This window comes from Homalodisca vitripennis, chromosome 1, assembly GCF_021130785.1.
Source record: "Homalodisca vitripennis isolate AUS2020 chromosome 1, UT_GWSS_2.1, whole genome shotgun sequence".
Taxonomy (NCBI): Eukaryota; Metazoa; Arthropoda; class Insecta; order Hemiptera; family Cicadellidae; genus Homalodisca; species Homalodisca vitripennis.
In genome coordinates this window covers 108,591,119-108,614,704 of record NC_060207.1, presented here as the reverse complement: position 1 = coordinate 108,614,704, position 23,586 = coordinate 108,591,119, and the positions used below count along the sequence as shown (strand labels likewise).

Genomic DNA, 23,586 nt, shown 5'->3' with positions numbered 1-23,586 from the left:
ACCATAACCAATGAAAACACACAGATATACATGTGTAAATATGATTGACTTCTATAATTTTTAATTAATTTGATAGAAGTTAAAAAGAATTGAGTAATGCGAGACTATTAATTCGTTTAAAAAGTTCATTGGAATTTTTTTGTGGTTCTACTTTTATTTTTATTTTTTAAGAAACAAAATAGTTTTGCAAGATTCTATGGTTTGTGTCTCTTATAAGGCACATTTTCAAATTTGGGTTGGTTTGATTCTGCTATTAGTTAATCCGAAACTAATTTAGATCACACTAGAACTTGTTTCAAGTGTAGTGGTTTTCATAAATAGCTCTTGTGTGTTTTTTTTTACGAGAGGAAAATATAAAATATTAAAATATTTTGTTTGAAAGTTAAATTATTAATTTAAAAATTGTCGTCTGATTTTACAATATTTAAAAATAAAATATTTGTAGGATTTCCTCTATTTACAAAATGACTGTCTAATCAATCAATATAAAGTTACAAATCTCTTTAGTTGACTATTGACATTTTGGCTCTGGCTGCTAACACTTTTGGAATAGTGACAAACGTCGGCGCGTATTGCGCGTGGGTGGAAGTTCTCCGAACGCTCACGCCGCACGCCGCACTGAAAGACAAATATATTATTTGTTTCACAATTACTAGCATTTTCAAAATTTTCTTCTTGGACCCTTCTTATATCTCCTTGGGTTGAAAGCAATTGCCGTAAACATTTCCGAAAAGCCACGGTTATATGAAACATTACATTGCAAGACCGATGTATTTTACAATGCGTGGGTCACGCACAGCCCAGTTCCATAATTATTACATTGGTGGTCACATTGCATCGTTCTTTGGTTTCTTCTCAACCTATTTTGATAGGATAAACCTTACGTAACTAACTACATCAAAAGGAAGAAATTCCAAATCTTGTGTGGCTTTCATCTTGAAATGTGTAATTGGAGATACTTATAAATTTTGAACGTCAATAACTATATTCCTTGTAACATAACAACTATTTAATATGGTTGTCATATCAGCGTATACTTGGTAAAACTTATACTTGGTAAATGTCCTTTATAACATAACATCTAAATAGTTAAAACACTAATGGGGTTCAAAATCTAGAAATATATCATTAATCTTTTATGTGGATTTTAAGTATTATATATATATATATATATATATATATATATATATATATTACAATTTTGAATCTCTCGTAACTTATTTCCGTTCCAATTCGTTAAAGTTAATATTGGTTGACTTCAACACCAATCTTAAGAGACACCAGTCCTTTATCCAACGGATACGCAATATTCCCTCCTCTTTCGGCTTAATTTGGTCTCTGAACCCTTTTCAGTAAAACTCAAAAGAGATTCGACTGTGCAAAACATTCAAATTTACAGTAGCTTTCTCCAAAATGAGTCTTAGTTGTCCATTGGGTGTGGTCAACTGATGAAGTGGTATCTGAATTCAAAAAGTGGCCGGTAAGGAAAATTCCTGGATTATTAAAGATATTTTCAGCTTCAGAAAAATGCTCAGTTTTACCATTCAAATTTACATTGAATGTAGAAATTAACAATTCAACATTTGTTTAAATATTCAATCAAAAGTACCACAAATGACTTAAAACTAGTCAACGCTGCTTCAAGCACATTTCGGTATCACTTACAAAACTTATCAATATTTCATTCGCCGTAGGCGTCTTCACATCTGCTTTGGATACAACAAAATGTATTTCAATTTTCCAAAAATAACTATATCTACGTTGCAAATAACTATTGTCCTATTTATTTATACCTTCCGTTCTCTAGCAAAAATAAGGGTTAAGACTTTCGAAGATTTTCAAAATTCTTAGCACGGTTTGGAATTCTGAGGAAAACAAATCGATCGGCGATTTATTGATGCTGTCGTCACAAATCTCAGTAATAACGTTGTTGATGGCTTGGAGATTCGAGAATATTTCTTGACCTCTCCGAAGGCTTTTGCTGTTTGTATTACGAAACACTGCTGTACTTGTTATGGACAAGTACTCAATTTTACCAGTACTGAGCAACATGTTTTTAAAGCTTTTTCTTATAAGAATGCTTTACTTTTTGGACAAACTGAATCGTGAGTAATTTGGATTCAGAAAGGGCAAATCGACAACAGACGTAGACGTGAGTCTTGTCGATATGATTGTAGAGGGGACTGAATGTCGTAACCACACAATGAGTGTGTTCTTAGACCTATCCAAAGCATTCGACTGCGTTAACCACGGTACACTGCTTGACAAACTTGAGTCTCACGGCATTCGAGGTTCGTTTCTAACTTACAGATCCGAAGTTGTCCAGATATCTAATAATTCGTCCAAACAAATAGAATTTAGTTACAAAGACCCTCAGGGATTCATACTTATTCCTGTGGTTTTCCTGCTTTACGTTAATGACATAAAATCATCGCTTCTGCATGGAAAATTAGTGCAGTTTGCGACGATACGACTCTCTTTTTCAATGCAATATCAAGCTGAGTTTTGGTACAACAGGCTTTTGTGGACATCAGCAACACTGTGTCCAATACTTCCACAGCCTCAATCTCACAACAAACTCTTCAAAACCAATGTTTTGAACTTTGCCTTGCGCACTGTGGACAACCAGTGTGGGCCTGCCATCTTGTTAGCTGACTCCACACTGGAAGAAGTCAGCTCTTCAAAATTCCTAGGAATGCACCTTAATAGAGCTGACTTGGAATGAGCATATTGTCTATGTTTGCACCACAGTCTACTCAGGAACTTATGTTCTGAGACCTTTAGCCAAATACTGCCCGAGTCAGGTACTGATTAGGGCGTATTATGGGCTGATTTACCCCCATCTTATCGACGTAGTGGTCTTTTGGTCGTAGGGGAGCTCGCGCAAACACACAGTTTCAAAGAGCATTCAGAATTTTAAAAAAGTGATTCAAATAATCGCCAAAATTAAATTTAGAGAGCCGTGCAGGGTATCTTTCAATAAATTGCAGCTTTTGACTCTGCCGTGCCTCTACATTTTGTTGGAAACAACTTTGTTTTGTATGAGGAAATGTGCCTTAACCAGAGGCCGAGACACGTGGGAGAGCTAACTACCGAACTGGGAGACGCAGAACGGTGGTTATTGAACGCCTGCCTATACAAGTTGTGGTGTTCATTTCCTTAACAGAATGCCCAATTCAATTAAAGATGCTCCAATGCCAAAGGCGTAAAGTCTCGCTTCTTGGTGTCTCAATCATTCTATTATAATGCAGTGAGGTTTTGGCATTCGACTGGGAGACCGCCCAATTGGAAGACTGACTCCGCTGTACTAAGTGGACTGCATTGGCGATGAATGAAAGAGGCTTAATTGTATGTATGAGTGTGAATTGTTGTATGAATGTCAGAAATTAAAATAAACCTTGATGTTTGCCATACAATGTAAATATTGTCATGCAATAAAAAAATTTGGATTTTGATTTTTTATGTTGACATCCAATTTTCGAAGTCTGCCTCAAAAATTGCTGTCGTTATACCCAAATAACAGATATCTGTGGGTCCGATTCGACCTAAAATGTAAGTATCGAGCTGTATAAATCAAATAGTTTTAATAAGAAAATGCTGGTTAAGTATTTTTTATTAATTTTTTATCAAAGTAGGCCCAGCAATAAAATCGGGGTAGTTGTCTCAACAGGTGGCAACACTTAACAAATGTGTCGAACTCGGACAAATGTGTTGTAGACCTCATTCGGATTTTTAGTTTGTGTTATTTTTATGACAAGTTTAAAATACTTCAAGACGATGTTTTATTATATCATAATATAATTATTTTTGTAGATACCTATTTATGTGGTTTAGCTAAAAGCTAAGCTTCAATAAAAAATTGAATATTAAATATATTATTACCAGAGTACTTAAGTATGTTAGGCAACTTTTGAATGGTTCAAAATGAAAATTAACCATCAGTTTTGGATAATGATATTGACACGGATAGATATTTGCCGAAACAGAAAATTTAAATGTTTCAAATAGAAGAAAAAGCAAAAAGAATAAATTAAGTATCTAAATCTTTGGCTTTGGGTTTTGTACATATTAGGTAGCTAATTTCACTGTTTTTCGAACGTCATGCCCCTCGGTCTCTGGTTCGTTTGCAATAATTATGGCACCTCACTCTCTTTGAATACATATTTTTGGTAGGAAAAGAGAAGTCGATACGGGTGACAATGTTGTTAGATAGCCGTCAGTAGCCGGTGCGTTATTATTACTGCTAGTATTGTATAGTCAGTAGTAAATAAACAGTTTATTCTTGCTGAGTGCGTGGGCTTGTTTATTACCACAAAGCCGAGGCGAAGCGCAGATGAGGTTAGCTTGTAAATGAGTTAGTTAATATAGCAAGTATCGCCTTCCGCTCGCTTGGCTGATGTGGTGAGTCGTTTTACCGATTATCTCACCCTGTTACGACGACGGTATTTTCACACTGCGTATACAGAAATAGTTTAATCTCCCCCTCCCCCTCCACTAATGTTCAAGAATAAGGACTTCTTGAACATCATGAAAAATTGTGAATCCTTCTAAAGGGATCGGTAACTAGATAGAGTAGGTTGTTTATCGATTTGATATTTATTATGTAATGTTAAATAAAAAAGAAATATATCAGATTTGAAATGTTTAAAGAGATGATAACTAATGTGTAAAGAGTTTGAGTGATAGATCTCGGTTGAGTGACGAGTATTGCGTATTCGCTTAGGTCGAATAGAACCTTCATTCACATACACAACTGTCGGTCGGGTTGTGTGTGTGAACGAAGGTTCTTAACATTGTTTAAATTGAGTTGTCTGTTCAGTTCAGTTCAGCTTAATACATTTTTGTTCAATACATGTAGAGCAATATATTTCATGCAAATGTTTTTGTATTTGATAAATACATGCATTTTGTACAGTCTCTCCGCCTGTGCGATAATTCTTGATAAAAAGATTTGAAACTTTATACATAGGTCCTCTTCGTCGAAGAAATAATTAATTGATTTTTGGTCTAAGAGATAAAAGGGCTTCAAAGTTATAAGTAAACTTAATAAGCATGAAAAATGCATTTATGTGGTCAGTTTCGCTTGATATATCATTAAATCTATTTACTGTATACTTGCGAAGTCTGTATAATGATTGGTATTAATCTAGTCGAATATAAATAGGTATAAGGCTTATTTTAATTCTGTTGTACTGAGTATTCTCTTGGATTTTATTATTATTTATTAGCCCAGAAGTGCTTCCGCCCAAATTCCAAAGTTTTAGAATTTTAGTGTACCGTAGCTGTCTTTGTGAAATAAATTTAAATGTACACTTTCGCGCTCTTTAAAAGTTAATACTTAGAACCCTTACATGACTCCTTAACAAAGAATGCCTGGTAACAATTTTGACATAACCCTTTTCTAGTTTTCTCTTAAATAATAAGTTGGCCGAAACGCTTCACAGCATAAATATACCGTGGCGCATCATGACGGTTAGACCCGGGTAGCAATACAATTGTGATGAAAACCTGAAATTACTGTTGTAGTTTGATTTATTTGATAAAGAAATAATGAATTATTAATTGATATTGCAATTCTATTGAGTGATTAAAAGACGGTGATTGCAGTTTGACGAATCAGAATTGAAGAGTTATCGTTGCCAACCCTGCAGTTTAGCCTAGTGTAGAGACAGGCTCAGTGTGACAGTTGATGGTGGACACCCCTGCGCGTAGCCCCCACTCTATGGTGAGTGACGCATTAGGCTGGCCCCTGGGCAGCGGACACTGCTGGGATACTTGACGTAACAGTCAACTTGTGACTTCTGACGTCCTGTTGTAAACGATTGGGCCTCATGATTTTTGACGGTAAGTCTGCATGATCCAGTGCATGAAACTTTTAGATTGTGACGTTTTTGTTTTGCACCGAAATCTCAATTTTCCGTGGCCGCATATACTTGTAATGTCATTATTTTTTTCTACTCCCGGTACTGTCCAGAAAGTAACAGCCCCCTCGTTTTGGCTTGTCGCGACGGCTTGGTCTCGAGATCTCGAATCCTGCCACTTGTCAATAGATTGTTTTTGTTAACAAATAACCTCAAACCAATTGAAATTATCGCCAACTCGTGTGTAGGAAATATTAGTGAACCAATGGAACATCGATTCTAAATATTGTAAAATGGCATCTGTGTCTTCACTGGTTTTAGCTTTTTTACTAATGAAATGATAATTAAAATAAATTCGTGAAAATAACTTATTTAACTTTTAGATATTTTTCTCAAAATTTCACGTAGTTTAGTGCATGAAATTGCTCTGAAAATGCTTGATAACTACAAATGTGCCAGGTGGGTATCTATTGTATAGTAACTGGGGAGACGAAACCCCTGAAAGACATATTTTCTGCTTGTCCTTGTGAAAGAGAGTTTGAATTGGCAGGCACATTTAAACGGAGACGGTATAGAAAAAACTTCTGCCATAGTATGATGAATGTCTTCATTTTAATAGAAATTATAAAAAAATAAAGTTTATACTGTATATAATACAGTTTTTTAAGTGTTCCTTTTTGGTCAGTCCTTGTATTAATGATTAAATAAATTCTGGTTTATTTAAGTATGTTATAAGTGCATTTTCTCGCTTAAAATCATTGTATGATTTTTTTTATCGCGTTCTAAAAATATATGATGGTGTAGGCCTCACACAAATAAACAGCTTGTGAACTGCTTCTCACCTCATGTTTATCTGTAGTGTGTAACATTAGCACTACTGTTACCACTTTATAAAGTATCATCAGCACATATGGCATTTTTGCATAAAGCAATTGGATTTTTGGAAATAAGAGTAAAATGAGATACAGCTAAAGTTCCCTTATCTTAATAATAATGGAACCTCATGTATTTGAGCATACTATGTCTTGTGTGTCAAAGCACGTTGATGTTGTGATACATTCAGTTAGATATTGCTAATGTATTTACGTTTTCTCATATCACTGTCAACCCAATATTTACCGCCTCCCCTCCTCCCTGCTTACAATTCGTCAGTTACTTTTTATCTGTTCAAGCTTAGTACCGATCATTGTTGGGCTGACTTATGCCGATGGTTTGTTAGCTTATCAATAGGAAAAATCATAAATTGACACATTTTCTATTATTCTGCGTAGGACCGAATTGTTCTTCGATAACCCGTTGCGGTTCTTATTTCTCAGAATACTTGCACAATTAAACTTTGTCGTAGCATGACATACCGGTCCCAGACATGGTAAGCGGTAGCGTCATGTGGAGAGATTTTAGACAAGGCCGTCACCCCCGCCACCGCCAGCGATCTTAGAGAAGATGGGAACAGTATGTGGATGAACATAAATTTAGCATTTGTTTGTTCATTGTAAGCGAAAGTTCATAAACAAGCCTTGTGCATGTAGCTTGACAAGACTTCTCTGTCGTTGTGCGACTAGCCAAGGGTCGCGTTCAGTTGCCGAGATTAAGAGCAGAGCAAGTGTGGAACGGCATAAATCAAGGGAGTATCCTTTGATGACAGATGATGATTTATAACTTCACTCTCACTGACAACAGCAGTAGTATCATGGTGCTCTCCTCGGATTGTCTCGTTTTCGGTCTCAAAAAAAAAACACCACGGTTACTCAAGCGAATGGGCTGTACTTTTGTAAAAACAATGTTGATAATTCAATCATTTTTAGTCAGTGTTGAAAATTTGTCTCAATTAAATATATGATTTTATATATCAATATATTTAATACCTCTGGCTTTTTTACAATGTTTGGTTTTTCTTACTTAAACTTTATAATTTTTCAAAATTATTTTTTTTTTTTTTTTGAAAAAAAGGTTGTCGTACTAATACTAAAAAACTAAAAAAAAATTGGATACTTCCAAAAATATTTTAAAATTAGGCTTCTCAAAAATCTTTATGACCAGAAAACAAGTGAGCAAACTAGTATTTTAATTATTATTGAACTATAGTAATGTTCTTATTTCGGGAAAATCAAGATGGCCGTCTGCACTGCCGGTTCTTGATTAATAGGTGAACTAATTCCAATTTTTTTTAGTTTTGATGCGCCATTTTTACAGCCATTTTTTGTTGTACCATAAAATATAAACGTGAATTATAGTATCGTATCATAAAATGTTGTGTCATAAAAGGTTTCTTTTTTCTTTGAGTTGGTTACTTTACTACCAACAGTGAAGAATGTTAAATAGACAATTATTTGCTTTTTCGTCTTTGAATTGTTTTATTATTTAGTAGACTTAAGCCAATGATTTATTAGGACATGTTTTATTTTAAAGGTTGTAAGCGATCTGGAGACTCCTGGAATCAGTAACTAATATCGCGCCACCTATTCATACAGTTGAATAGTTTGATTTTCATACACAAAATCAAAGCTTGTAAGTCGGAGTTTCACACACAGCCAAGTGCCAATGACTATTATTGCAGTTGATAATCACAATTCGTGGTCCTATGACCAATAATTTATAATTCTGTAGTATATAACCAATAATTAACATTATAGTTCCTTTTAGAGTGTGTCTACATGTATGTCTATGATATTATGTATACAAAGCCTCATATTTTACCTTAATAATTATAACTTACAACTAGGAAATTTTTAAAAGCTCTTTATTTTTAAGAATTGGAATGGTTAAATTATATGGAGTCAATATTTCTGTTATTCTTCGCAAGGATTGACGTTTTGAGAATTTAACACTTGCCGGACTTGAAAAACGAAGATTAGTTTGTTATGTTTGAAGTAGTGTACGTGCCGCACGTTAGACGGGAAAATGTACAGGAGGAAGAGTAAAATTAGGTACTGGCGCCTAACTTGATTAAGGGAAGCCCGACGTTTATCCGCCTTATAACTTGGCTCTGTCCTACTTCCCCGGCAACAACTTGTTTAGACTCTAGACTGTCGTTAGGGTGTTACATCTGGCATACAGTAATCCGATGTATAAAATACAGTATCTATTTTAGTGCGTACAAAATATTGCTTGTCTGAAACACTGTTTATTGCCTATTCGTTAGCGAAGCCTATCACTGTAAGGGCTGAAAACATTCCATACACCCGGCACGGAGTAAACTACCAGCATAGCTTACCTTATAACTGGAGTAGTTTAAATAGTTTACATGGATTCAAAAATATTATCCAAAAATAAATATTGTAAAAAGAACTGTTTTGCAGACTATTTAGGATCAAAAGTTTAGATGCCCGCATTTGAAAACTAACCATAAATTAAAAGTAAGAGCTACATTAAAGAGTGTTACATTATTATTTAGCTTGTTTAACTATACGTTTAGTCATATAAAGCAAATGCTTTACAAACAATGTCTTCCAGATTTATGTCGATAACAACGGTAAGGGGTAGCGGTGTTAGCGCTTTTTAACCAAACTGAAACTCGGAGACCTGTGATCGGATTACGGCCATATTTTAAAACAATATTACCTTTTTGGAGTATGAATTAAACAAATGGGTGAATTATTCTTGGTGTTAGATTAACATTACATTAATACCGTTATAGGTTTAGTTTATATGTTTTTTATTGGTTAACCTGTATCTTCCTGATCTAGCATTTAGGCAACATTGGCTTTGACTGTATTACAGAGCTCAAATTGTTAGTAGCACAGTTCAACTGTCTTACATCATCATATTTAGGCAACATTGGCTTTGTCAGTATTACAGAGCTCAAATTGTTAGTAGCACAGTTCAACTGTCTTACATCATCATATTTAGGCAACATTGGCTTTGTCAGTATTACAGAGCACAAATTGTTAGTAGCACAGTTCAACTGTCTTACATCATCATATTTAGGCAACATTGGCTTTGTCAGTATTACAGAGCTCAAATTGTTAGTAGCACAGTTCAACTGTCTTACATCATCATATTTAGGCAACATTGGCTTTGTCAGTATTACAGAGCTCAAATTGTTAGTAGCACAGTTCAACTGTCTTACATCATCATATTTAGGCAACATTGGCTTTGTCAGTATTACAGAGCTCAAATTGTTAGTAGCACAGTTCAACTGTCTTACATCATCATATTTAGGCAACATTGGCTTTGTCAGTATTACAGAGCTCAAATTGTTAGTAGCACAGTTCAACTGTCTTACATCATCATATTTAGGCAACATTGGCTTTGTCAGTATTACAGAGCTCAAATTGTTAGTAGCACAGTTCAACTGTCTTACATCATCATATTTAGGCAACATTGGCTTTGTCAGTATTACAGAGCTCAAATTGTTAGTAGCACAGTTCAACTGTCTTACATCATCATATTTAGGCAACATTGGCTTTGTCAGTATTACAGAGCTCAAATTGTTAGTAGCACAGTTCAACTGTCTTACATCATCATATTTAGGCAACATTGGCTTTGTCAGTATTACAGAGCACAAATTGTTAGTAGCACAGTTCAACTGTCTTACATCATCATATTTAGAACACTCTTTCTTTACAAAGATCAAACTATGGATATGTGATATTGAGTCCTGTAAAATTTCAACATGCCATTCACTCATCTCTTTCACTACAAGTTTACACAAACCAATTGTTATGAGTTCTGTGGTACGAAAGCACGTGTATAATGGACATTTTAAATAATCATGATTTGAATAATCAGTGATTCCAAAATTTTTTGTGGCTGTTTACTAACCCGTAGCAGTGTATAAAATCTATATTCTTTATTTAAGTTTGTCGTGTTGTTGTAAAACTGGAATAGCATTCTACGTTGACAGCGTTGTAGTTATCCAGAGTAAACAGCGTCTTCTTGAAGTAAGTCAGTGAGGTTCTTGAAGAGACTTTTCGTCACGGTCGATAGAATATTCTCAGCAGACAAGGAATGGGTGGCCTTAAATAATTTTTAATTTATGCCGTAGATGAAACTCCTGATTAAATGATAAGCGAACACCAAATTTTAAGTATATTCACAGAATTTATGATTATCCACATTTTACCGGAGTAATCCCTTCCTAAGTGCATTGGTCCATTTATATGGAATGGACTATGGACAATGAGATAACTCATCAAATCCCACTTTTACCGACCTTAACCCTCTTATCTTTGCAAGTTCCCAACAATTGGGACCGACTTTCACATCCAGCGGTTGTAGAATATCGCACCAGGGGGAGATAGAGCTTTCAGTTTTGTTTCCTATAAACCAATCTAACAATGGGCGGCGTCATCGTCGAGGAATTGCTCTGTTTCATCTTCCGCAGCTGTAGGATGCCCTCGAGTCGCCAGCTGGTGAAGTTGCGCAATGCTTGCCTATTAATTGTGGACTCTAGATGACTAATGTGAAGATAGCAGGCAGTGGTGTTGTATTTACTCGATGGATACGTATAGGAGGAAGAGAGTTTAATTTTTCAGAAATGTTTTCGTGTGTAATTACGAGGATTAAAAAAAATCGAAGAAAGTATATTTTTTAATATTTTAATTTTGTTGCACCGCGAAGCAGGCTTATTGTTATAAAAGCAAGCTTTCCTCCAGGGAGAAATGTCTACTAAGGACAATAATTAAAAAAACTAAACTCAGGAGTTGTTGCTGTCGAGAATGTCTCAAAGAATTTTCCTCACGTGCGTAATACGAATACTTCTGATTTAAGTCTGATATATTTATGTTCTGATATTTGAAAGAAAATTATACAAAATCTTTGTTTCGGGAAAGTAACTAAATAAAAAATAATTACTCCTTATATTCGTATTTATTTGTTTCTTTTTGTCATTTTCTAAACAAGATAATTTTGTTATTTATCTTTAAAAGCATAAGTTGTAATTAAAAAATCTTCTTGTACTCTAAACAAGTATTTTTTTTAATTTATAGTGAGATATATTTAATATGCTCTATACTAACTTAAATATTTTAATGCGCTAATTAATGGTTTAACACTTGGTTGAAGTAACAAATATTAAAGGGGATATGGATTTTTATTTTAACCTTCAAGTTCGTCAAAATCGCTGTCCGATATCACCAAACACTGTCGTTAACCTTGAATTAATGGGACGATACTGTATCAGTGTTTGACACTTAGTGTGCAAGCTTGTGTAACCACAACATTGTTCATCCGGCATATTGCTAAAGGTTCATTTGTCTTAGTCATGTTCCCTGGCTGTTATGTTGTGTAGGGTCCTACTTTACTTCTTAATTACTGAATTTCAGTATTAATGGTTCGAATACGTCCTTCGTGAACACTCGACATTAGGTACTGAGAGCGCATAGAAAACTAAGAATTCAAATAATATATGACCGGTTGTCCAAGTCAACTGTAGTCAAGACCGGGTACGGAGAGAGCCGAGACCGGGAGAAAGCCGCGGGCGATTATCTAGATTAGCGCCGACACGATGTTGAGAAAGTCCGATGGAGATAGACTTGCGCGTACCTGTCGCTTAGTCTCTTTGCTATATTTATGGTATATTACCAAACTCAGGGTGATGCTCTGACGGGAAGGAACCTCGACTGCCGGATTAATGGGTTGTCGTCGTAGATCCAAAGCGACTTTTGGCGACTATCCATAAATATAATAAAAGATTAGGTAAAATTCAGTAATGCATTTGTTATATAGTTGAGTTCATAAACTGATCTCGTGAGAGCTTAATATTTATATCTTAAAATTTAGAACATTAAGCATTATTTGTCACCTTCGCCCAATACATTTGGCCGTAGGATTGACTATGAGTTTGAAAACTATTGCTAGGTTCAGGACGTATACTTCCTTGGTCCACTGCAAGAAATGTCTGCCTACAAAACAAATATTGTACTTTGGAGTAAGTTAGATTAGAAATGGTGGCTAATATCAAGGAGTTTGCACGGGATGTAAGACCACTGTGTGCCATCAGACGAGCCACGCCGTCGATATATTTTAGATTATACTGCTGAAATGCGTCGGTCATGGGTGTTCTTGATGGAACCTCAAATAGAATCAGTAATCCGACTTTAAATGAATCTTAATTTGTATACCGCCATTCAATACCGTCATCACAGGTACAATCGTACGTGGTATGTGGCTCTGATAGGCTATGTTATAGTGATTGGCTTATATAAATCCCCAAATGGATGTAACGAAAACTTTTTTGAAAAGTTTGAAACTTTACTAAACTTTCTCAATTCAAAATCGTTGAAGTTCATCATTACCGGTGACTTCAACATCGATGTGTTAGACCACCCCAACCCTCTGACCCAGCGACTACGGGATATTCTCAGTTCTTTCGGCTTAATTTGGTCCGTGAACTCGCCAACTCGAGTGACCGCTTCGTCGAGTACAGCCATCGACAACGTCATTACTAACGTAATAGACTGTTCTGTTTCTGTCATAGATGCGGCCATCTCAGACCACTACGCACAGGAAGCCGTAATATTACACCATAACCCAAAATTTGAAACTCCGTCAATAAAAAAAAAAACGGGATATAAAGCCGGCAAACATAGAGCTTTTTAAGAAGTTTCTAATGAAAACATCATGGGAATTTCTGGATCGCTTTGAGCGGGTGGAGGATGCCTTTAACGCGTTTTTCGACTGTTTAACTCACTGCCTAAATTTGACTTGTCCATTCAAAAATTTTAAAGAACGTAATAAGAAAAAGAGTAATACCTGGATTACTCAGGGTATACTCGATTCAAGAGAAAGACTAAAATTTTATCATTCAATATATGTTAAATCTGAAAATGAGGATTTCAAACGCTTTTTTCGAAATTTCAAAAAGGATTACCGCAAAGCCATAAGAAACGCCAAGGCACGAGACGTTGAAAACCAACTAAAACAATCCGATAATCTTTCAAAAAGCGCCTGGAATATAATTAACCTAAACACAAAACAACAAAACACTTCAAAATTTTCAATTCCGAAACTTAAAATTAATAATAAAATTATTGATGATCCATTAAAAGTGGCAATTGCGTTTAATGATTTCTTTTCAACTGTTGCTGGAACAGACAGTTCTTTGAATCAGAATATACCCTGCGGAGGGTTATTGACTAGATCGGCCTCGTCCATGTTCCTTCGTCCTGTGAGTGAGGTGGAGGTGGCCCGTATCATGCAGGATCTCAAACCTAAGAGGTCTTGTGACATTAATGGAATGTCTGTGTGGTTAATCAAAAAGTGCTTTAAGCATATTTTGACACCACTCACAAAATTAATCAATCTCTCGTTTGCACAGGGTGTCTTTCCGTCCGTACTGAAGGTATCCACTGTGACTCCAGTTTACAAAAAAGATGATCCTTGCTCCTCTAGCAACTATCGTCCAATTTCTATCCTCCCAGTTCTTAGCAAAGTTTTTGAGAAAGCTTTCCTCAATCAGCTTGAAAAATTCCATGATCGCTTCGAAATTCTCTGTCCTGAACAGTTCGGGTTTAGGAAAGACAAATCGACCATCGATGCCGTAACTGAACTTATTCATAATGTTGTCGATGGCCTGGAGAAAAGAGAACGTGTTATGAGCATATTTCTCGACCTCTCCAAAGCCTTTGACTGTGTGCATCATGCGACACTGCTGCACCAGTTATGGACTAGTGGTATTAGGGGTTTCCGTACGATTGGCTCTCGTCGTATCTTAAAGATAGAGAACAATGCGTACGGATTGCGAATGCTCTGTCTAATAGGATCAAAATGCCCTATGGTGTCCCTCAGGGATCAATATTAGGGCCAGTTCTCTTCCTTATTTATGTCAACAAGTTGAATACATCAATCCAGAATGGAAAGGTGGTTCAATATGCTGATGACACGACTCTCTGTATTAAATCGAAATATAAAACTGATCTTGAAGTGAAATCATTTATCGATTTAAATTCATGCATCGAACATTTCTCAAGACTCAATCTGAAAACAAACAGCTCAAAATCAAACTCAATAAATTTTTGCCTTCGGCATCGACAAGAACAGGAGTATCGTCCCGCAGTAATGATGGACGATGTTCTCTTGGAAGAGGCCGAATCCGTTAAGTTCCTTGGAATGTACCTTGATCGAGGACTGACATGGGACTTTCCCATTGACAGCATCTGCTCCAAGGTTGCTTCTGTCATTTATGTTTTGCGTAACCTTGCAAAATTCTGTTCTATTGATGTATTAAAAACTGCCTACTTTGGCCTGATACATCCATATTTGTCTTACGGCTTAAGATTGTGGGGCAGCTGTTCTAAATACAAATTTTAAGAGTATTTAGAGCTCAAAAGAAAGCTATCAGAATTATTTACAAATTGAATTTCAGAGAGTCGTGCAAAGATGCCTTCAGAGAGCTTGGATTGTTAACTTTACCCTGTCTCTATATTCTCGACGTCGTTCTATACTGTCGACTTAAATGCGAGTTGATCCAAGGCAGTGACGTCCACCAATACGAGACAAGAGGCAGGGACAACTTTCGGATTGTTCAACTAGAACGAGTGCATTTGAACACTTGCCGTCCCAAGTTGGTGTGAAACTGATAAACAAGCTGCCTGAGGGAATAAAACATCTCATTGATTCTAAACTATTCAAATCTCGATTAAAACACCTCCTGGTGTCAAAGGCGTTTTACTCCGTTGAAGAGTTCATGTTGAGTTGCTGGGATTAGAATTATTGAAAACTATTGAAAACACGAATAAAAATAAACCCCCAGTTCTGTTATACAATTAAATAGCAATAACTGCAATGGAACTGTATATTATTATGAATGTACTTGACGCATGCATGCAATGTAATAATTGTTTGACGCAATAAAGGTTATTATTATTATTATTATTATTATTATTATTATTATTGTTATACCGTTGTGAATGCGAGGTGGTATGGCAGAGCGCAAAAAGACTAGTGGCCAGTTGAATGTAATAGTGCCTTTCTGAATGCGAGGTGGTATGGCAGTGTACAAGACGACGAAGTGTTAGAGCACAGTACTGACAGGATGCAAAAAGACTAGTACTGATGTGACAGGATGCAAAAAGACTAGTGGCTAGTTGAATGTAATAGTGGGTGCCTTTCTGAATGCGAGGTGGTATGGCAGTGTACAAGACGACGAAGTGTTAGAGCACAGTACTATCTGTGACAGGATGCAAAAAGACTAGTGGCTAGTTGAATGTAATAGTGGGTGCCGTTGTGAATGCGAGGTGGTATGGCAGTGTACAAGACGACGAAGTGTTAGAGCACAGTACTATCTGTGACAGGATGCAAAAAGACTAGTGGCCAGTTGAATGTAATAGTGGGTGCCTTTGTGAATGCGAGGTGGTATGGCAGTGTACAAGACGACGAAGTGTTAGAGCACAGTACTATCTGTGACAGGATGCAAAAAGACTAGTGGCTTGTCGAATGTAATAGTGGGTGCCGTTGTGAATGCGAGGTGGTATGGCAGTGTACAAGACGACGAAGTGTTAGAGCACAGTACTATCTGTGACAGGATGCAAAAAGACTAGTGGCCAGTTGAATGTAATAGTGGGTGCCTTTCTGAATGCGAGGTGGTATGGCAGTGTACAAGACGACGAAGTGTTAGAGCACAGTACTATCTGTGACAGGATGCAAAAAGACTAGTGGCCAGTTGAATGTAATAGTGGGTGCCTTGTGAATGCGAGGTGGTATGGCAGTGTACAAGACGACGAAGTGTTAGAGCACAGTACTATCTGTGACAGGATGCAAAAAGACTAGTGGCCAGTTGAATGTAATAGTGGGTGCCTTTCTGAATGCGAGGTGGTATGGCAGTGTACAAGACGACGAAGTGTTAGAGCACAGTACTATCTGTGACAGGATGCAAAAAGACTAGTGGCTAGTCGAATGTAATAGTGAGTGCCGTTGTGAATGCGAGGTGGTATGGCAGTGTACAAGACGACGAAGTGTTAGAGCACAGTACTATCTGTGACAGGATGCAAAAAGACTAGTGGCCAGTTGAATGTAATAGTGGGTGCCGTTGTGAATGCGAGGTGGTATGGCAGTGTACAAGACGACGAAGTGTTAGAGCACAGTACTATCTGTGACAGGATGCAAAAAGACTAGTGGCCAGTTGTCGAATGTAATAGTGGGTGCCGTTGTGAATGCGAGGTGGTATGGCAGTGTACAAGACGACGAAGTGTTAGAGCACAGTACTATCTGTGACAGGATGCAAAAAGACTAGTGGCTAGTTGAATGTAATAGTGAGTGCCGTTGTGAATGCGAGGTGGTATGGCAGTGTACAAGACGACGAAGTGTTAGAGCACAGTACTATCTGTGACAGGATGCAAAAAGACTAGTGGCTAGTTGAATGTAATAGTGGGTGCCTTTCTGAATGCGAGGTGGTATGGCAGTGTACAAGACGACGAAGTGTTAGAGCACAGTACTATCTGTGACAGGATGCAAAAAGACTAGTGGCTAGTCGAATGTAATAGTGAGTGCCGTTGTGAATGCGAGGTGGTATGGCAGTGTACAAGACGACGAAGTGTTAGAGCACAGTACTATCTGTGACAGGATGCAAAAAGACTAGTGGCCAGTTGAATGTAATAGTGGGTGCCTTTCTGGAATGCGAGGTGGTATGGCAGTGTACAAGACGACGAAGTGTTAGAGCACAGTACTATCTGTGACAGGATGCAAAAAGACTAGTGGCCAGTTGAATGTAATAGTGGGTGCCGTTGTGAATGCGAGGTGGTATGGCAGTGTACAAGACGACGAAGTGTTAGAGCACAGTACTATCTGTGACAGGATGCAAAAAGACTAGTGGCCAGTTGAATGTAATAGTGGGTGCCGTTGTGAATGCGAGGTGGTATGGCAGTGTACAAGACGACGAAGTGTTAGAGCACAGTACTATCTGTGACAGGATGCAAAAAGACTAGTGGCCAGTTGAATGTAATAGTGGGTGCCGTTGTGAATGCGAGGTGGTATGGCAGTGTACAAGACGACGAAGTGTTAGAGCACAGTACTATCTGTGACAGGATGCAAAAAGACTAGTGGCCAGTTGAATGTAATAGTGGGTGCCGTTGTGAATGCGAGGTGGTATGGCAGTGTACAAGACGACGAAGTGTTAGAGCACAGTACTATCTGTGACAGGATGCAAAAAGACTAGTGGCCAGTTGAATGTAATAGTGGGTGCCGTTGTGAATGCGAGGTGGTATGGCAGTGTACAAGACGACGAAGTGTTAGAGCACAGTACTATCTGTGACAGGATGCAAAAAGACTAGTGGCCAGTTGAATGTAATAGTGGGTGCCGTTGTGAATGCGAGGTGGTATGGCAGTGTACAAGACGACGAAGTGTTAGAGCACAGTACTATCTGTGACAGGATGCAAAAAGACTAGTGGCCAGTTGAATGTAATAGTGGGTGCCGTTGTGAATGCGAGGTGGTATGGCAGTGTACAAGACGACGAAGTGTTAGAGCACAGTACTATCTGTGACAGGATGCAAAAAGACTAGTGGCCAGTTGAATGTAATAGTGGGTGCCGTTGTGAATGCGAGGTGGTATGGCAGTGTACAAGACGACGAAGTGTTAGAGCACAGTACTATCTGTGACAGGATGCAAAAAGACTAGTGGCTTGTCGAATGTAATAGTGGGTGCCTTTCGGAATGCGAGGTGGTATGGCAGTGTACAAGACGACGAAGTGTTAGAGCACAGTACTATCTGTGACAGGATGCAAAAAGACTAGTAGCTAGTCGAATGTAATTGTGGGTGATAAATAATCTCTACAGTACCGACAGGGAAAACAACCAAGGTTCGACAACCCAGCTGCAAGGTTCGACCGATACAATTTCGCAAGACGAATAGTTAAGAATTTTCGGGTATCCTAAAAGTTATGTAAAGATAACATGTTATATTTTAAAGACAATATCTCTAAACATAAACTATACATACACACGCGCGCGAATGACACGTTGGATGTAAAGGATTAAAATAATATTGTAATTGTTTGGAAGGAAGTGGTTTAGTGGGTGGAAAGATAGTACTTGTTAGTAACGAGGTGACATCAGAAATTAATAACACAATCAAATATTTTGCTGGAATAGGATCTACGTAAAACATCATGTAGAGACTGTCTTGTGTTATTCTGAAATGAACGAGCTATGTCAATAAATATATTATGTTACAGATGTAAGTAAGGGCAAAGTAAAATGCTTTAAATACGATCACATCTAAAGCAGCTGGCAGTGATGTTCAATCCATCGACATGATCGAAGCAGCAAGTCCGTATGCTATACGTGCTAACTGATTTGACAAACGAAACCTTTAAATACGGAGAATTACAGCAGTCTGTATTGTAATCCACCTACTACTAAAGAAACAAAATATATTTGCCCATATCAATCTTAGATAGTGAACTACAGGGATACCGACGAAATTTCAGCATAACTCGATCAGGATTCGGACGAAATTATAGCACATGCTCTGTTTTGGTTAATATGTTCGGTAATTCGTTTAATACAAGAGACAAATTTATCGTAGCGCATTGGTTATGGTCGTCAATACCTATTTTGGAATTGAGAAGAAGACGGTCAGCTGGAATAGATCGAAAATCACTAGAAGGAATACGAGTACATCCATGGCCATACCTTTCAGGAAAGTAATAGGTATCTCTCATAGCAGCTGTTTAGTGCATACTGTTCAGTTCACGCCGACTGCATTAGTTACTATACGGGACAAGTACGTGCAGATAATTTTCAACTGCATTTATCTTACACGCTTGACTTAGCGAGCGTTCCCGTTTCGGAAATCAATGCCGTTCTCAATAGCATACTTAAATAGTCGATCAGTCTTGGTTACCTGCTCTTCATGTTGCAACTGTCTGGGAATGTCTGGTGCAAGGGAGTCCGGAGTATTATCTGACACTCTGAACACGCTTTAAGTATTGCTGGACAACACGCACCGTGTGAGTTATGCTTGTCAGATAGCTCTGAGTCGGTTGAGAGGCCTGTACCGATACAAAACCCTATTGCCTGACACGGCTAAGCTGCAGTTGGTGAAAGCTAATTACTGTATTTTCGTGTTCCGTCCTTTGGTGGTAGTATTTGTAAAGAATATCTTGAGCGATTACAAAAAATATTCAAAATATAGCAATGCGTTTTGTTTATAATTTGCATAAATACGACCATGTGCCACTTATCGTAAAATGGCTAATTTTCTACCGATGGATGGTTTATGTAATGCATTGATATGCTGATTGATTCACAATACTCATGTTACAGTTAAATATCCCTTGTGCAGTACGTATACTCATATAAACAGTTTGTGACTCAGTAATCCTTTTTGTTTGAAATGGTATGTAAATATTGGGGGTTGTGTTGATTTATGTACCATATGTACTGTCAAAACATGGCGTTTATAATGTCGATTGCCAGTTTAATGGCAGGATATTTCAGTAAAAACTACAATTAAATGGAAGTATAAAGTATTAAACCAGTACATATTGGTTTTTAAACTATAAGTAGCATGAGTGTTTCGTAATCAGTTTTAAACAGTCACTGTAAAACTGATATGAAGCATTGCCTGATTTAACGAGTAATAGCTTCCAGCACTAAGGAAAACATCCTCCTTCTCAATAACAACGTACTTTCCTGTTGTTAAGTCTGACGGTGCTGTGCCTAACTCCAATTATATTTTAGGAATTTGTTGTTCATAGTTAACCGTTAATTACGGGCAGCGATCGATGATAACGGTTAACAACTTGTACTTCCGCATCCACTCTGTCCTGACAGAAATCGTCTGTAATATGCTCTGCCGCCAGCCAGCACCTTAGTTTTTATTTATTTTTCTGTTATTGCCAATTGTTTTCTGAAATGAGAAATAACTAACTTGTTTGCAACAGTAACACTGATAATTTTGCTGAGGAGTGTATTTATTATTATTTTGTATGTAGCTGAGATTTTTATGTCAATATCGATTAGTTAAAAAAAACCTCAATTTTAATTTACGTTACATGAAATTTTACACTGCGTGTCTATTGTGTGGGTGAAGTCCTTGTATATGTGTGTAGTTCCTAGCACTTATTTTTATCATTTATTTAAATGTTTTATTTTCTATTATTTGCTCTATAACTATTATAACAGCCAAAGGTGGTGTCTTTAGAATCAGGATCTTTCTTTAGAAGTTCAATTTGCCCTATTTTTTATGACAAATTTGTAAAATATCACTAAGAAAGTTTTAATTTAAAGCGATTGATTTCTGTAAATACTATGAAAATCTGTCATTCAATGGCTGTTTTATACCCTCAAATCTGTAAACGTTCAACTTTATCTGTAATTCTCAATATTTGTATATTTATAATATGATAGGCACCTGTAATTGTAAATATGTAAAATATTGCGGGCGCACATGCAGGATGGGCCCCATTGATCATATACGGTTAACGCAAAAAGTACCACCGGTAAATATAGAATGCACATTTAAATAAACCAGCGACGTTATAATGTTTACGTCAGTGTTGTCATCTGCTCTGCCACCCGTACTATCCGCTGGCTACAGGCCCATTTCCCCTTTGCCAGCTTCGCCACTCATCGTCACATCCGCTTAGCGGATATCAACAGGGCCGTAGTTCAGCGGTCCAGGCCACGCGACAGGCTACGTTTACACTTTTAGGATGCCCCCAATTTCTGCAGTTTGCATCAAGTCGTCGTAGGGTAGAACCAGCGGCATATCCGCTTAGCGGACATCAAAAATTGAATTTGAATGAACCAACAAAATTTAAAGCTCGATTGAGACACTTTTTGGTGTCGAGGGTGTTTTACTCAGTGGAAGAGTTTATGATGAGCCGCTGGGATGAAATTTAAAGTAATTGGATCATCCGCTATTTCTGGTGGTAAAATTTAGAAGATTTTAAAACGTATGGCTATAAGTATGAGTCTTAGGAATGAGTGTGGACTGTGTATGAACGGGTATGAATGGGGGCAATTTAAAATAGATATACATATGTCTAAATAATTTAATTTGACGATTGTATGCAGTTTTTATAATTGTTGACACAATAAAAAGTATTATTATTATCAACACGGTCATAGCCAGTCCAGGCCACGCGACAGGCTATGGGTAGAACCAACGGCATATCCGCTTAGCGGACATCAACACGGTCATAGCCAGTCCAGGCCACGCGACGCGACAGGCTAAGGGTAGAACCAACGGTATATCCGCTTAGCGGACATCAACACGGTCATAGCCAGTCCAGGCCACGCGACGGGCTAAGGGTAGAACTAACGGTATATCCGCTTAGCGGACATCAACACGGTCATAGCCAGTCCAGGCCACGCGACAGGCTAAGGGTAGAACCAACGGTATATCCGCTTAGCGGACATCAACACGGTCATAGCCAGTCCAGGCCACGCGACAGGCTAAGGGTAGAACCAACGGTATATCCGCTTAGCGGACATCAACACGGTCATAGCCAGTCCAGGCCACGCGACAGGCTAAGGGTAGAACCAACGGTATATCCGCTTAGCGGACATCAACACGGTCGTAGCCAGTCCAGGCCACGCGACAGGCTAAGGGTAGAACCAACGGTATATAAGTAAGCTGTGATTTTGTTTCTCACATTGTTATCGGCTGTAACAAAACTGCCGCCTAATATACAATATGCTATTCCCAGTATATCATAATTATTCGTAAAATAATTTTTATTGCTGTATGGCTCTTCATAATACAAATTTTCATCGCTCTCTTGGATATTGTATGTCTTTACGTTTTGTTGTTTCTGCTGTTCCGGTTGTATGTTAATCTTGTAACATGGATAATGAAATAAATATTTTTAGTTTCCATTATAATTTTCACACTTCATTTCCCTTCTACATTTCTATGTTATTTTCAATAAATGATATAGTACCATTTTGTGAATTTTATAAACACAACACTTCTGTAATTAATATTGGTATTATTGTCTGGCATTATCCATATATTCACAGAAGTTAGAGTTAGTAGTAATCCGGGTTCGAGTAACAGTATATACTACTGGATGAAAGCAGGATCCCACCCGAGTTGCTGGGGCAGTGTCCTTGTATGAGCGCATCGCATACCCTTTGAAGGATAATCATAGTTCACTTAGGTTTAATCGTTTTGTCATTCAAGATTGTGAAATTCTTGAGGATAACTCTGATTTATTGCGGCTCGCCGAAAATCAAAAGAACTTGAAACAAGAAAGGGGAATTGAATTATACCGTTAATTATATACTTACATCAGTTTTAGGGTGTATTTTTTTAGACAATTATCCCTTATGTCCGTATCAGAGATAGAAACGATGACCAAAGCGCTTTTGTCGTAAAATATTGCTTTGACAATCTAAGTTATGGATCTTTTGAAGACAAAGAAAAGCCTCCAGTTGCTTGGTGGGAAGAACTCATCTTCGCGGGTACAATTTTCCTTCGGATTTGGTTTTCCATTTAGGACCAGTCTCACCTTCTCTGGCAGTCTCTACTTTCTCAAGCAGGAAAGCATATGTAGTTAGCCAGAAGAATACCATCTTTCATAGCTTCATAGCATTTTTTGCGCCACGTTATAGTTCAAGATGTGATTTAACGGTGGATATGATAGCTGTACGAGACTAGAAATCTTCATTCGTAACAGTGCAGAGATGACAGACAGAATTAGTGTTGTATTCAATATTATTTTTAAACAATATTCACTCCATATTCATAGTCCTGTTGTGTGGAAGGGATACACGCTTTGTCTTGGAGAAACCCTGGAGGAGGATAAATAGTTAACAAGAGCACAAGACTAGACCGTG

At 37.5% G+C, this 23,586-nt stretch overlaps 1 protein-coding gene across 2 annotated transcripts in view; it reads left to right on the top strand.

Annotated features, from left to right (window-relative positions):
* Positions 1-23,586, top strand: part of LOC124369035 (influenza virus NS1A-binding protein homolog) — a 119,884-nt gene that overhangs the window by 39,050 nt on the left and 57,248 nt on the right. The window contains exon 2 of one of the 2 annotated variants that reach the window (XM_046826746.1): positions 5,608-5,844. The exons of the other annotated variant lie outside the window; for it this stretch is intronic. Within the exon in view, the coding sequence (XP_046682702.1) occupies positions 5,832-5,844 (13 nt within the window). The 5' untranslated portion in view covers positions 5,608-5,831. The remainder of the gene's footprint in view (positions 1-5,607; positions 5,845-23,586) is intronic. 2 annotated transcript variants of the gene reach the window in all.